This window comes from Esox lucius, chromosome 17 (assembly GCF_011004845.1).
Source record: "Esox lucius isolate fEsoLuc1 chromosome 17, fEsoLuc1.pri, whole genome shotgun sequence".
NCBI lineage: Eukaryota > Metazoa > Chordata > Actinopteri > Esociformes > Esocidae > Esox > Esox lucius.
The window spans coordinates 24803200-24818646 of NC_047585.1; the positions used below are offsets into that span (position 1 = coordinate 24803200).

General features: G+C 47.3%; 1 protein-coding gene across 16 annotated transcripts in view; it reads left to right on the forward strand.

Annotated features, from left to right (window-relative positions):
• Nucleotides 1–15447, forward strand: part of foxp4 (forkhead box P4) — a 126433-nt gene that overhangs the window by 81662 nt on the left and 29324 nt on the right. For 5 of the 16 annotated variants that reach the window (XM_029113800.2, XM_029113804.2, XM_029113806.2 and 2 more), the window contains exons 4-6: nucleotides 4910–5032; nucleotides 8081–8179; nucleotides 13267–13408. In XM_029113800.2, coding sequence (XP_028969633.1) covers nucleotides 4910–5032; nucleotides 8081–8179; nucleotides 13267–13408 — 364 coding nt within the window. The remainder of the gene's footprint in view (nucleotides 1–4909; nucleotides 5033–8080; nucleotides 8180–13266; nucleotides 13409–15447) is intronic. The other 11 variants (XM_029113803.2, XM_029113812.2, XM_029113809.2 and 8 more) reach the window with 5 other exon arrangements.

Below are 15447 nucleotides of genomic sequence, written 5' to 3' on the forward strand. Positions count from 1 at the left end.
TTGTTATTATAGGGTCCTTTCTCCCTCCCACACAACACTACTCAGGCCATCATGTACTAAGACTAAATGCATGTGCACACGCACGCTCGCATAGGATTCCCCTGTATGGCTGTGTCAGTCCGTTCATAGGGCCTCAGAAACTACCTTCCTGTCTTACCACTTTGGAACGACATCATCATTTAAACATTTAGCATGAATGTTACCGGCTACAAAACAATATGCGTGCGCGTGTGTGTGTGTGTGTGTGTGTGTGTGCTGTAGGTGTACTGCAGTTCTCCGTGTGATAATTGGTCATTAATATGAGTTGGCAGAGGATCCTCTGGAGAATGCACACTGTTCCTTCATTTAAATGCGCTCTCTGCGTGTGTGTTTAAATAAGTTCATTTATTGCACAGCTCATTACAGCAAGGCTGGCCTTTGCAGAGAACCCCCCCCCCCCAACACACCCTTTGAGTGTTCTTGTCAAGCCCATCCAAAGCTCTGTCTTCAGCCATACGGTGGTGTTATCATCCTACAGGAGATCTGAGAGGCAGCTTTACTTCCAGAAACGGTGCACCCTGGCTGCATGTGGCCGGTGGGGTTAGTGGCTGGTGCACGAGGGCTGCTCCGTCCATGAGACATGGAAAACAGCTCCACTCTCCTGTCTGGAACTACTGCTCATCAAGGGAGCGGTGCTGAGAGATCGAGGCTCATTGAAATGCATGATACATCTCCCTCTCTCCATCCCTCTGGGAAGTCAGGCATTTTCCTCTTTCTCTTTCCATCTCTCTCTTTCTCTCTCTCTGTCCCTCGCCGCCTCACATCCTTTGTTAATCAGTTAAACTCTCTCTTCAAACAACCTCACTAATTACCTCAGAGCTGGGACTGTCTCCTCCTCTCCTCCTCCTCTCCTCCTCCTCTCCTCCTCCTCTCCTCCCTTCATTCTTTGTGTCTCTCCCTGTGACCGAGGTTGACCCCTGTCAGGCGTCCCAGACATCGGTGTTTGACGCGGGCCTGACGCACACGCAGAAGCCACCGGGCTTTAGGCCGCGCCAGCGTCCTTTGTGTTTCTGTCTCTGCGTCCGCCATGATTCCTCCAGTGTGTAACTTCTTTCTCTCTGTCCTCCACGTCCCCGCTTCTGCTCCCTGTTCCGTCTCCCTGAAAAGGAAAGTGTGTGTCTTTGTCTTGGTTTTAGAGTGGAGTGTGGATGTGTAAGCTGTCTCATTCCACCTCCCTCTCCCCCTTCCCCACCTCCGCTCCTACTAATCTACCTCACATCTCTCTCTTTTAAATTAACATGCAACAGCAAAAAAAAAAAAAAAAAAAAAAGAACAAGAGAGAAGACCGAAAAAAATTAAATGCATTTAATAAATGGCTTCAAATCGCGTGGCTTTTCACTCTCTCTATTCACGGGGCAATGAAAGAGGAGAAATCATTCACGAAGAGAGACAAAGCCGAATGAAAATATAATTCCACATTGTGAGCGTCTTTTGTTAGGGCCCGTCAAACCGCTAATGGCGCCTCTTTTGTTTTCTCCGCGGCGCTGGGAGGCAGTGGGGAGGTGTAGCCGCCATACCCCGAGTCTCCGTAATCACAACGCTTTGTGATATTAGATTATAGGGGCAATTAATGGCGTCAAACCTTAACAACTCAGCATTCAGCCCCTGTCACACACACACAAACACACACACACATTCTGGCCTGCCATCAGTGCATCCGCCAACAGAGAGAAAGGTGCTATAACTCCTGTAATTATTACGCCTGCAACTTGAAAATGTCAATGAGCATGTGTATAAAATAGAATGTATGGGTTGTCAGCGCGGGGGAACGTGAGTGCGTGAGTACATGTGAGTTTGTGTGTGTGTGTGTGTGTGTGTGTGTGTGTGTGTGTGTGTGTGAGTGTGTGTGTGTGTGAGTGCGCGTGAGTGTGCGCCTGCGTGCATGTGAGTGTGTGTGACTGCATGTGTGAGTGTATGTGTGGCAGAAGAAGAGAATGGGATCCACAAGAGCAATTAATGACAGGTTTTCATTTTCCCTCTGAGAGTGATGAGCCAGCCTGGCGGCTGTGGCACAGGCTCGAGCATTCATCACCCCTCCCTCACCCTCTCCTCACCCACGCCACCTCACCTGCCTCATCCAACCAAACTGCCCTCCCCCATCACGCTGCCACTCACCCCCTGGTGTCCAGTCTAGATGACCGTCAGTATCCTTATATTACTGGGTGGTTATAGGACTGTCAAGTGATCGGTAACGGTCTCCCTGCAGACAGACAGACAGATGGACGGACAGACAGACAGACAGACAGAGAAACAGACAGACAGAGGGAAAGACAGACGGAAAGAGGGACAGACGGATGGACAGACAGAGAAACAGACAGACAGTGGGAGAGACAGATAGAGGGACAGAGGGTCACACACAGAATGACAGACGGAAAGAGGTACACAGACAAAGAGACTGACAGACGGAGGGAAACAAAGGGGGACAGACAGACCCTTGTTGCAACTGTCTAACGTTGTTCCCTTTCCACCTTAGACCCCCCCCACCCAGCCACCCCTCCACCCCCCGCACCCAGGGCCCCCACCCCAGGGCCCCCACCCCAGGGCCCCCACCTCTATGATGACTGACTGTGTTGGGATATGGATGACTTGTTTGATCACGATACGGCAGCTTACAATAAGGGATTGGACAGGGCCTGTCACACACAGGCTGTAGCTGATAACACAGGGGAGAGAGCAGGAGGAGGGGGAGGAGGAGGGGGAGGAGGGGGAGGGTACAGGGTGTTAGTATTTATGGCCAATCTTGTTTACAAAGTCAAATCAGCCCTTTACAGATTTAATTTACCACTGACAGCTTTCCCTCTCTCCCTCTCTCCGTTTATCTCCCTCTCTCCCTCTCTCCGTTTATCTCCCTCTCTCTTCCTCCCTCTCTCCGTTTATCTCCCTCCCTCCCTCCCTCTCTCCCTCTCTCCCCTGCCGTCCCTCAGGCAGGGAATAAATAGAGTGCTCAGAGAAGCGGACCCATGCAGCGCTGCAAACAGCAATATCACAATGAGACAGAGAGGAATAGAAAGCCAGGAGAGTCTGAGTTCCGTGGGGGAATTTGAGATGAATGTTCATATACTGAACAGGAGTTTCTAACTCAGGGTTGTGTATCTCAGTTGAAGTAGCCATCTCTTATTTGTATTAAGCACAAAGTATTCTTTTTTCTGAGCCGTCTGCTATTGGCTATAAAGGGAGAGGTAATCCTCCCTGTCTCTCCTTCTCTATCTCTCCTCATTACTCCTTCAAGCGGAGGAGAACTCACCTGTTGCTCATCCGCCATCAGACTAAACAACAACATGGCTTTATCTTTCCCCTTCTGATCTGTCTGCTCCATTCTCTCCCTTTCTGTCTGTTTTTGTCTGACTCTGTCTTTGGCCCCTCCGACCCTCCGACGCTCCCTCCCGCTCCTCCTTCTATCTCTCCCTCCCTCCTCTTTCTCTCCGTGGGCTGCCTGTGCCATGGCTGTGAACTCTAGAGTGGTTGAGACAAATTCACTTACTGAGGAGAGACGCTCTTAATCATCAGGTGAATGTGTGTGTTGCATGCTTGTTTTAAGGCTCAGTAGACAGGTGGATGTTTGTGGGTTCAGTAGACAGGTGGATGTTTGTGGGTTCAGTAGACAGGTGGATGTTTGTGGGTTCAGTGGACAGGTGGATGTTTGTGGGTTCAGTAGACAGTGGATGTTTGTGGGTTCAGTAGACAGGTGGATGTTTGTGGGTTCAGTAGACAGGTGGATGTTTGTGGGTTCAGTAGACAGGTGGATGTTTGTGGGTTCAGTAGATGGGGGATGTTTGTGGGTTCAGTTGACAGGTGGATGTTTGTGGGTTCAGTAGATGGGGGATGTTTGTGGGTTCAGTAGACAGGTGGATGTTTATGGGTTCAGTAGACAGGTGGATGTTTGTGGGTTCAGTGGACAGGTGGATGTTTGTGGGTTCAGTAGACAGGTGGATGTTTGTGGGTTCAGTAGACGGGGGATGTTTGTGGGTTCAGTTGACAGGTGGATGTTTGTGGGTTCAGTAGACAGGTGGATGTTTGTGGGTTCAGTTGACAGGTGGATGTTTGTGGGTTCAGTAGATAGGTGGATGTTTGTGGGTTCAGTAGACAGGTGGATGTTTGTGGGTTCAGTAGATGGGGGATGTTTGTGGGTTCAGTAGACAGGTGGATGTTTGGGGGTTCAGTAGACAGGTGGATGTTTGTGGGTTCAGTAAATAGGTGGATGTGGTCTGGCAGATGTTTGTTGGTTCAGTGGAAAGGTGGATGTATGTGGGTTCAGTAGACAGGTGGATGTTTGGGGGTTCAGTAGACAGGTGGATGTTTGTGGGTTCAGTAAATAGGTGGATGTGGTCAGGCAGATGTTTGTTGGTTCAGTGGAAAGATGGATGTATGTGGGTTCAGTAGACATGTGGTTAGTCTTTTAGTTAGCTGCTGACCAGAAGATGTAGCATCAACGCTCTGTTAGTTGTATGCGTGTTATTCTCATTTAGTTTATCTCTATGCTTTTACAGTGTGTTTGTGATCAGATTAGGCTTGTGTCATATCTGATATCCCAATGTATCACTGCTCATTGCAAAATGTGTGTGTGTTGATGGTAATCATTTGCTAGCGTGATGCATCATTTTGCCAGATGTGCCTCCTGATAACATCTAATCTGACTGTTTGTTGTTCCTTTGTGCTCTCAAAAGAGCTGATTGTGTGGATAGAGAATCATCAGCATCTGTTTATAGAAGCACATAAGACTTTATATACCAGAGGGGATTACATTGCTAGGTTTTATCTCCCTCTGAATTCACAAACTAACAGGTTTCTTGTACTGCCGGCAGTTTGTCAACGATGTGTGTGTGTTTCTGACAGACTGTATGTAATCCTCTCTGTGGTGGTCCCACTGTAGGTGCCGGTGTCCATGGCGATGATGACCCCCCAGATGATTACTCCGCAACAGATGCAACAGATCCTGTCCCCCCCCCAGCTACAGGCTCTACTACAACAACAGCAGGCCCTCATGCTTCAGCAGGTAACAGATGAACCCCCAGGCTCCGTCCCAGGTCTGCATGTCTGGATGTGCCTGTGTTCAGAGGTGCTGACACACACTGCTTATCAGGGTATCCTCTTACAACGTTAGTGAGCGCTTCGACAGTGTAACACACGCACCCATACACACGCCAACACACACACACACACAAAGACGTGAACGAGATATTCCCCACTCGTCTTACCCTGTGTGGTTCTTGAGAACCTTCCTGTCATTGAGCTTCGCCAAACGCTCACAAGCAGTTATGTTAGCAGGGAAACACACACACACATATACTCAGCCACACACACACCTTGCGGCCAAAGGGAGCTAGCTTAAGCTGCCATGGCGAAGAGCGTCTGCTAGTTTGAGAAAATGTGAATGTGAAGAGAGCGTCTGTTAGCTGTCTCTGGGCCTATTGCAGTGATTGTTGCTGTTGTTGATTGATGAGGGGCGTGTGTGAAGAAGGTGTGATCGGGGTGTGTTTTGGAGACAGTCGCGTGTTTGTTCTGCTGGTCGACACAGCAACCGCTGATACCTGGCGGGCAACATCACAACTCCATCAAATATTTAACGCATCAACACGCGCATCATATACAATCACATATACAGCACACACACACATACTCTCACAATATAACTGTCAAATGTGTAACACAGCGCCACCATGGCGAGCACCAAACATGACCACTGACCTCGCCTCACGCACCTATGGAAATGAGTCCACATACACACTTACAAAAATACACACATACAGATGACAGAGATAAAACTCCACACGCACACATACACACACATTGATAATGCTATACTTGTTGTGACAACCCACAGTTGACAACCATAACCATATCCCCGACCTCGACCCTAAACCTAACATCTGACCCTAATCTCTAATTCTAACCCTAACCTTAACCACACTTTTGCCCGATTGTCCTTGCAGCGACTTTAGTTCCCATGTAAATCTGGTACCACCCAGCAGTAAAGGGCAGTAGGAACGTCTGTCAACATGGATGATAATGGGAACATTAAGAAGGGCTGATCCAGCCGTCGTCACCCCAACAGAAGAGTGGCTCTGGGTGTACAACGCCTCTGTGTGGGCTCACACACACTCAGACCCACACTCAGGACATTTGACTTCTGCTTTCAATAGCTTAACATGGCTGTCCCACTTCATTAACCACTCCACGGCTTGGCAACTAGTTTCTCTGCAAAGCAGACACTTTTACCAGACACACACAGACACACAAAACACACACATACATGCATAACATACACACAGTCAGAGACCCCATCAGTCATTGGAGCATTGTGTTTTATATGCCCATTGAGATTTGCGTTGTGTGTGTGTGTGTGTGTTAACCTTTAAGTTTCCTCTAACCTTTAATTACAGCACAGCTGATCTAGTTCCTTTTTTTGGTGCGTTAGTCTAGTCAAGGTCACCGTAATATGCTGGCTCTCTTAATGCTGCACAGCCACTGAATCAAATCATTAAAAAGACCTTAATTATCACTTAATTATTCCCACAACTCTCCTGCCTGGCGTGTGTGTGTGTGTGTTTGAGTGTGGGCTGTGTGTGTGCGAGTGTGGGTGCGTGTGTGTGTGCGAGTGTGGGCTGTGTGTGTGCGAGTGTGGGTGAGGGAGTGTGTGTGAGAGTGTGGGTGAGGGAGAGTGTGTGAGAGTGGAGGGATGACACCCAGTGACGCGTAGAGAACAGATTAACTCCGCCTATGAAGTGAAAAGAGAAGGAGGAGGGAAAAGAAGAGAAATAGAATGAGTCAAAGGAAACCCACACACTCACACACACACTCACCCACAGTCCCTTGTTGTGGAGACAGCAGGTCAGTTCAAACCAAAATGTAATGACAGTAAGTAACACAGATGTGATGACTGTGATGTGGGTTAGTATGGCTACCTGTTCTGGGCCATCTGATCGGAAGCCCCATGACTTCACCTGCAACCATCACTAAGTTGCATGTTAACATACGTGCTGTTATAAAGACGGTACACAAGTGCACAACCTCTGTCACTTCTCCCCAACACGCATAGACACACACACACACACACACGCCTCTGCTTATGCAGTTACCTTGGTAATAAGTCAGGCAGCCCATAAATAACAGCGGGTCTGTCTCATGTCTGTCTCTGGGCGCTATGGCCAAGCCTTTTACATGCCAGATCCTTTAGGGCTCAAAGATTTATGGGACGTCACAAACCTCACTACACCCAGAGTGGCCTGGTACACACTCGCACGCACTCACACACACATGCCCATCTCTGTCCAGGTGTTTCAGGGGAAATGAACCAACTCTGTTCTCCGTGGCTTCAGAAGCGTCTCCCCCGGAGGGACAAAAGACTCCTGTTGGGTCCTGCTTAACGCAGCCCTCAATCTCCCTTTTAACTCACCAGCAGCCTTTATTTCCAAAGGTGTGTCTGTACACATCTGCGCATGTGCATGTGTTTACAGTGCCCCCCCCCCCGGCTCCATCCCAGCCTCCCTTCATGTGATTTATCGACTGCATGTCACGTGCTTCACTTAGGAGGCTTTAGTCGCATCCGAGGCAGGCATTTTTTTAAACAAACAATACGTATGTATGAATTTAAACTAAATGTTTAGGCCTTCATTTCAGGGTTGTTACGTTATGGGATAGGGTTCAGTGAAATAACTTGGTGGTCATTCATATCAGTAGTATAGAATAGTACACACTGTATTGAAGCACCTGCTTTAGCTGCTGTGGAAACAGAGTGAAGTCCCACCAAAGTGACACAGTGTTCTAGTTGTTTTTCTGGAAGTTTGTCGATTAAGTTTGTTTTGTTCAGGGGCACAACAAAGACACTCGACCTTCAAGGAGATGCACAAGAGAGAGAGAGAAGCAAACACACACACACACACACATTGCATAATTGCTGCCATGGCTTTGGTTTTCTTTCTCAGGTTTTTTTGAACATTGACATTTTGTTGACTTTGTTTCCCTCCCCCGTCTCTCCCTCTCGCTCTGTTCCTCTCTCTCTCTCTCTCTCTCTCTCTATCCCGTCCTCCCCCTCTCTCCCCAGCTACAGGAGTACTATAAGAAGCAGCAGGAGCAGCTTCATCTCCAGCTTCTGACTCAGCAGCAGCAGGCTGGGAAACAGGCAGCCAAAGAGGTGAGACTGGTACGGAGCCGAGCCTGTTATAAAGTACCCAGCAGCAGCGGTCAGTCAGTCACATCAGTCAGTCAGGGACGTAGATCAACCAGAGGTGAAGGGCTGACTTATACACAGCGTTTTGAACCAGGGCCGAGTGCGCCTCCTTCCCTGTCCCTCACTTCTCCTCGTCCTGGTTTCCTTCTCCTCATCCTGGTTGCCTTCTCCTCGTCCTGGTTTCCTTCTCTCCTCTTCTATTTTTGCCGGGGTTTTTTAAGTCTGAGAAGGAATTCCTTATCCAGATGAATTGAATTAAACTGAATGTATGCGTTACAGATTTTAATGCGCTATAGATAACTTTTTATTGTACCTTTATTTCAACAAGGAACTCAGACTGAGACCAAGGTCTCTTTTACAGCTGAGCCCTGCCTGTAGATGTTTACACATGCAGTTTAGGTACAGTCATTAAAAACAAACAGAAAAAAACAGGGAACAGACAAAACAAGATGATCACAGATAGCAGCAGACAAAATACAATGTTTTATACGCAGCTGTTATTCCCTTAGAGGCCACAGGCTTTAGTGGATATTGGGCCTGGCAGGGACTGTGGGGTCCCTTATGTGTAACCCAGGGACGGGGTCTTTGCTGAAGTCAATAGATATTACAGCCAATAATAGGATCGGATTTTCTATACAAATGAAGCGCACTTGTCTTCACCCAGTGCAAACAGCACACGGAACATACATATATCTATCCCAAATACAAGTAACACCTCTGAACATACAAGTCATGTAATACTCTGGAGGTTTACATACAAGTCATGTAACAATCTGGAGGTTTACATACAAGTCATGTAATACTCTGGAGGTTTACATACAAGTCATGTAATACTCTGGAGGTTTACATACAAGTCATGTAATACTCTGGAGGTTTACATACAAGTCATGTAACAATCTGGAGGTTTACATACAAGTCATGTAATACTCTGGAGGTTTACATACAAGTCATGTAATACTCTGGAGGTTTACATACAAGTCATGTAACACTCTGGAGGTTTACATACAAGTCATGTAATACTCTGGAGGTTTACATACAAGTCATGTAACACTCTGGAGGTTTACATACAAGTCATGTAATACTCTGGAGGTTTACATACAAGTCATGTAATACTCTGGAGGTTTACATACAAGTCATGTAATACTCTGGAGGTTTACATACAAGTCATATAATACTCTGGAGGTTTACATACAAGTCATGTAATACTCTGGAGGTTTACATACATCAGATACCTAGTTTTTCAAATAGTTACACAATTAAAATTATAAAAGATCTCTACACATTTTATAACTAGTTCCTGTCCTTTTGACCACAGCTATTGGTTTTATGTTTTATTGTTGAATACCGTTAAGTTATTTCTTTAGAGATATCTGTAGTACTGGATACTTGGATTGCCATGCTGTATAATACAATTATTATTTTATTTTTTATAGACCCCACTAGGAACAAATGCTTTGCTGTTAGGTTTAGTGTGATATGTTCAATTGGGGTTATGTTTAGGATTTTATCTCAGTGACCTTAGCAGCTGTGGAGTGATGTTGAGCTTTGAAGGATGCATCTTCGGGAAGTATGAGGTGCATACTGTAACTTAAATATGGAATGGGACCTGTAAATGTAATTATTCCTAGATACTGCATACTATTTTAATAAACATACCAGATAATAAGACAAGGAAAGAGAAGGAGAGAGAGGAGAGAGAGGAGAGAGAGAGGAGAGAGAGGAGAGAGAGAGGAGAGAGAGAGTAGAGAGAGATGGATAAGCAGGTAGGAAGCCGGAGACCTGCTTCTAGACAGCTCATGGACTCTGGAGACCATTGAGGGAATTGCATGAGGATGTTCGACCTAGATCCTCCCAGCTTTCTCCCTTCCTCCTCCTGTCCTGTCTCTCTCATCCCCAGTCCCCCTGGACCTACAGCGGTCAGACAACTCAACCGTGACCAAAGCAAACCAGTTGTGGTTGACTTGCATGTAGAGACTGATGCTGTTTTTGTCTGTTCCTGTCTGATTCTCTAGTTTTATTTTCCTGTATCAACCAGACAAGTGCAAAACCTGGTCACACGCACACACACCACACACACACACACACACACACACACACACATACACACCACACACACACACACACACATACACACTCACACACACCTAGTCACTTACAGAGACACCACACACACACCCAGTCACACCTAAAGGTAATGGTTCAGTGCCCTCACTGTTGTGGACATACATCCTCCCGTGGGAACAGCTAAACCTCTGCCTGCTCTTTATTCCAACTCAGTTCCTTACAGTCATCAGTAGTCCAACTCAGAACTGTTTATAAGCCTTCAGGACTCCAGTGCTGCTGGTCAGTGGGCTAGGGGATATCAGGGAATATGAACTAGGGGAAGATATCAGGGAATAGGAACTAGGGGAAGATATCAGGGAATAGGAACTAGGGGATATCAGGGAATATGAACTAGGGGAAGATATCAGGGAATAGGAACTAGGGGAGGATATCAGGGAATAGGAACTAGGGGATATCAGGGAATATGAACTAGGGGAAGATATCAGGGAATAGGAACTAGGGGAAGATATCAGGGAATAGGAACTAGGGGATATCAGGGAATATGAACTAGGGGAAGATATCAGGGAATAGGAACTAGGGGAAGATATCAGGGAATATGAACTAGGGGAAGATATCAGGGAATAGGAACTAGGGGAAGATATCAGGGAATATGAACTAGGGGAAGATATCAGGGAATATGAACTAGGGGAAGATATCAGGGAATAGGAACTAGGGGAAGATATCAGGGAATAGGAACTAGGGGAAGATATCAGGGAATAGGAACTAGGGGAAGATATCAGTAAATAGGAACTAAGGGAAGATATCAGGGAATAGGAACTAGGGGATGGTATCAGGGAATAGGAACTAGGGGAAAATATCAGGGAATATGAGCTAGGGGAAGATATCAGGGAATAGGAACTAGGGGAAGATATCAGGGAATAGGAACTAGGGGAAGATATCAGGGAATAGGAACTAGGGGATATCAGGGAATAGGAACTAGGGGATGGTATCAGGGAATAGGAACTAGGGGATGGTATCAGGGAATAGGAACTAGGGGAAGATATCAGGAAATAGGAACTAGGGGAAGATATCAGGGAATGGGAACTAGGGGATGGTATCAGGGAATAGGAACTAGGGGAAGATATCAGGGAATAGGAACTAGGGGATGGTATCAGGGAATAGGAACTGGGGAAAAATATCAGGGAATAGGAACTAGGGGAAAATATCAGGGAATAGGAACTAGGGGAAGATATCAGGGAATAGGAACTAGGGGAAGATATCAGGGAATAGGAACTAGGGGAAGATATCAGGGAATGGGAACTAGGGGAAGATATCAGGGAATAGGAACTGGGGAAAAATATCAGGGAATATGAACTAGGGGATGGTATCAGGGAATAGGAACTAGGGGACGATATCAGGGAATTGGAACAAGGGGAAGTGCTTGTGGCAGTGCTGCACAAAGGATTACTCAACCTTTCCTTTACTATAGTTATTGTGATGAATAGGTGTAATAATAATGGATAGATGGGATTAAATGAATAAAAGCTCTCAGTGTTTTTCGTTGGTCACTCAACAGTCTGGAAGACGGATAGACAGAGAGGGAAGAGGGAAAACAGGAAAATCTCCCCTGTGACTTTTTGAGTGTTTGTGCATCGATGACTGTGACTTTCTGACCCCGTCTCTATTCTCTGATTGTTCTGCCCACTCTTTTCTGGATGGGACTGGTGTGTGTGTGTGTGTGTGTGTGTGTGTGTGTGTGTGTGTGTGTGTGTGTGTGTGTGTATGTGTATTTGCATGTGTCTGGTGCACTGGGGCTGGTCAGAAGTCAGCTTAATGAAGTGACTGTCTGTCACACTAGACGTTTGGGACTGGCTATGTGAGTGTGTGTGTGTGTGTGTGTGCTTGTGACTGGCAGGCTCAGACAGTGTGTGATGTGCTCATAAATCACGTTGACAGCCTGTTACTGCGCTAGCTTTGGCCACTCAGCCGCGGCTAATGTATACAGAACACACACACAATGTGTTAAAAGAACTACTAGCATGTCTCTAGGGGGGGCAGGGAAGAGGAGAGAGATGGACAGAGATGGACAGAGAGATGGACCAAAAGAGAGAGACAGAGGGGGGGGGGGGGTCAGAGGGAGGGATAGAGGAGAGGATGGACAGAGAGAGAGAGGGAGAGAGAAAGTCTGGGACAGTGAAAGAGAGTCTGAGGAGGTAGTTGAGTTGTGCTAGAAGTCAAAAGAACAAACGATGTAACATTGAAACTAAAGGGTCAGACTATTCTTTTCTATTCCCGGTCTGGAGAAAATGCTTGTTGTGTTGACACAGTGACCTTCTGCTTTGCTCCCTGCACACACACACACACACCCCCTACCTCCCCAGACACCCAGTCTGGCAGGAAGTGACCCTGTGTCCTTCCTGTGCGTTCCTCCTGTCTGTTCAAAGACTCGCCGGCCTCCACCCGCTCTTATATAGAAAACCCACTATTTATTTATTTACTCTTCTTTCTTCTGACTATTTCTGCCTGTCTCTCTCTCTCTTGTCTCCCTGTCTCTCCCCCTTGTCTCCCTGTCTCTCCCTCTCCTTCTCCCTCCCAGCCTCCTTGTGTCTAGCTGTTATCTGCTAGATAAGGGCCATCTCTCTGGGGGGACATCAAACAGTGTAACGCAGGCTAGGGCTGGCACCAACAGGGAAACCAGGAAGGGGGACATTTATCACCGCTACACACACTGACGTTATCGCCACACTCAGCGTAGTCTGTACTACTAACCCTTGCCCTCCGTCCCCCCATCCCGTACAGCAGTGTTTCCACCTAAAGAAGATCCGTCTCGGGGTCCGGGACTGATCTGCAGCGTCTCTAGTCAGTGTGTGGACGCGTAGAGTTCCGTTTCAACGTGCGTTTCCCCGGTCAACCTAAACACAAAGGTGTCATCCGGTAGTGTGCGGGAAGGCGTGAGGCATCAACGGAGGGATGACCCAGCGCAGCGTGAGGTAACCGTGTGTCTGCTCTCTCCTCAGCAGCAGATGGGGAACAAGCAGTTGGCCTTCCAACAGCAGCTCATCCAGATGCAGCAGCTTCAGCAGCAACACATCCTCAACCTGCAGAGACAAGGCCTGGTCTCCCTGCAGCCCACTAACCCCATGCAGAGCCTTCAGCAAGGTACACACACACACACTCGCATACACTCTCACACACACCACACACACACACACACACACAAGGCCTGGTCTCCCTGCAGCCCACTAACCCCCATGCAGAGCCTTCAGCAAGGTACACACACACCTGCATACACACACACACACAACACACACACACACACAAGGCCTGGTCTCCCTGCAGCCTACTAACCCCATGCAGAGCATTCAGCAAGGTACACACACACACATACACACACAACACACACATACACACACAACACACACACACACACACAAGGCCTGGTCTCCCTGGAGCCCACTAACCCCATGCAGAGCCTTCAGCAAGGTACACACACAAACACAACACACACACAAACAAACACATATACACACACACAAATGCACACACACACACACACACATACATGCACACACACACATTACACACACACACACACACATACACACATCCCCAGTGCCCATGACCACATGTGAAGCCTGTTACGTTAATCAGCTGATAAAAGATAAAAGCTAGTATGTTTGTTGGGTTGGTGGAAGACAGTCATTTGGATAATAGGTCAAATATGAGAGCCCATTCAGGATGGAGGGGACTAGAGAGAGGGCATGTGTGTTTGTTTTAATGCTTGAGATGAGCCAGACATAGGGCACTAAATCCTAATTCTGTGTGTGTATCTCTGTGTGTGTGTGTGTGTGTGTGAGTGTGTGTGTGTGTATGTGTGTGTGTGTGTGTGTGTGTTTGCCCAGGCTCTGTCTCCTTGGTTTGTCACAGAGTTTTTCCAGATATGAATGTAGACTGCTGACCACCCCGCCCCAGTGTGTGTGTGTGTGTGTGTGTGTGTGTGTGTGTGGACCTCCTTAACCAACCCCATCTTTAGTGATGTGCACTCACACACACACACAGTATAGGAGTTCCAAAGTGGCCGTAACATTACTTAAGCCCAGACTGGGAAGAACAAACACACAACCGGGATAGAATTACCCCTCCCTAACCCTCCCTCCTCCTGCTTAACCCTCCCTCCCCCCTTCCCCTCCCTCCCTCCCTCCCTCCTCCTGCTCCCTCCCTCTGCCAGCACACCAGCGACCCCTACCCCCTTCATGGGCAGCTTCTTCTTCCTCTGGAACTCAAATAGTTCTGCTCCCTGAATGACTGAACATTTTCAGAGTGGAAGAGTGTCATTTATCAGACAACCTTAAACCTTGGCTTTGGCATCTCTCTGTTACTATTGCTACCTTGCTTTCTCCCTCTTTCTCAGAGACTCGCTATCTTTCTCTATTTCTCTCTCTCTTTGTCTCTCTCGCTAGATTTCTCTGTCTCTTTTTCTCTCTCTCCCTCTCTTTCTCTTTCTCTTTTTCAGTTTGTCTCCCTCTTTCTCGTCAGAGTGGAATTTCCCTGCAGTGTGAAAGAGCCTGTCCATTGTGACGGCCCAGCCAGGCGTGAGCAAGAGCATTCCTCTGGCCAGCCATGCCATACACACACACACACACACACAAACACACACCCTGGTAGCCCTGCCCCTCTGAGCCTTGCTACTCATACAGTGTGTGTGTGTGTGTGTGTGTGTGTGTGTGTGTGCGTGTGCACACGCTTGGTTGCGCCACCTCAAAGTGTCCCTCCATCCGACCGGTGTGTGTGTGGTGCATACATTTAAAATGATGACTTATTATATTATTTCAAAAAAAGTTTTACCTCTAAGATCTCACAGTAGCTCAGTAACTAAACGAAGCATTCCTATTTTGGTAATTTGTTGTTGAGGGAGGCGACATAGAAACACAGCTTTTGTCAATAAAGACATTTGTACATTCACTATCACTACATCTATTGACCCACATGCACATCCATGCACTGTATTGCTTAAGCACACACATTCGCACACACTCACACAGTTCCATTCTTTTGGAGTGAGGAGTTTTGTTTTGGCGGGCCTGAGTGAAGAATGCATTCGTAGCAGACATAATATTTATATTTCATGTGTGTGTGTTTGTGTGTCTTTGTGTGTTTGTGTGTCTGTGCGTGTGTGTGTGTGTCTGTGCGTGTGTGTG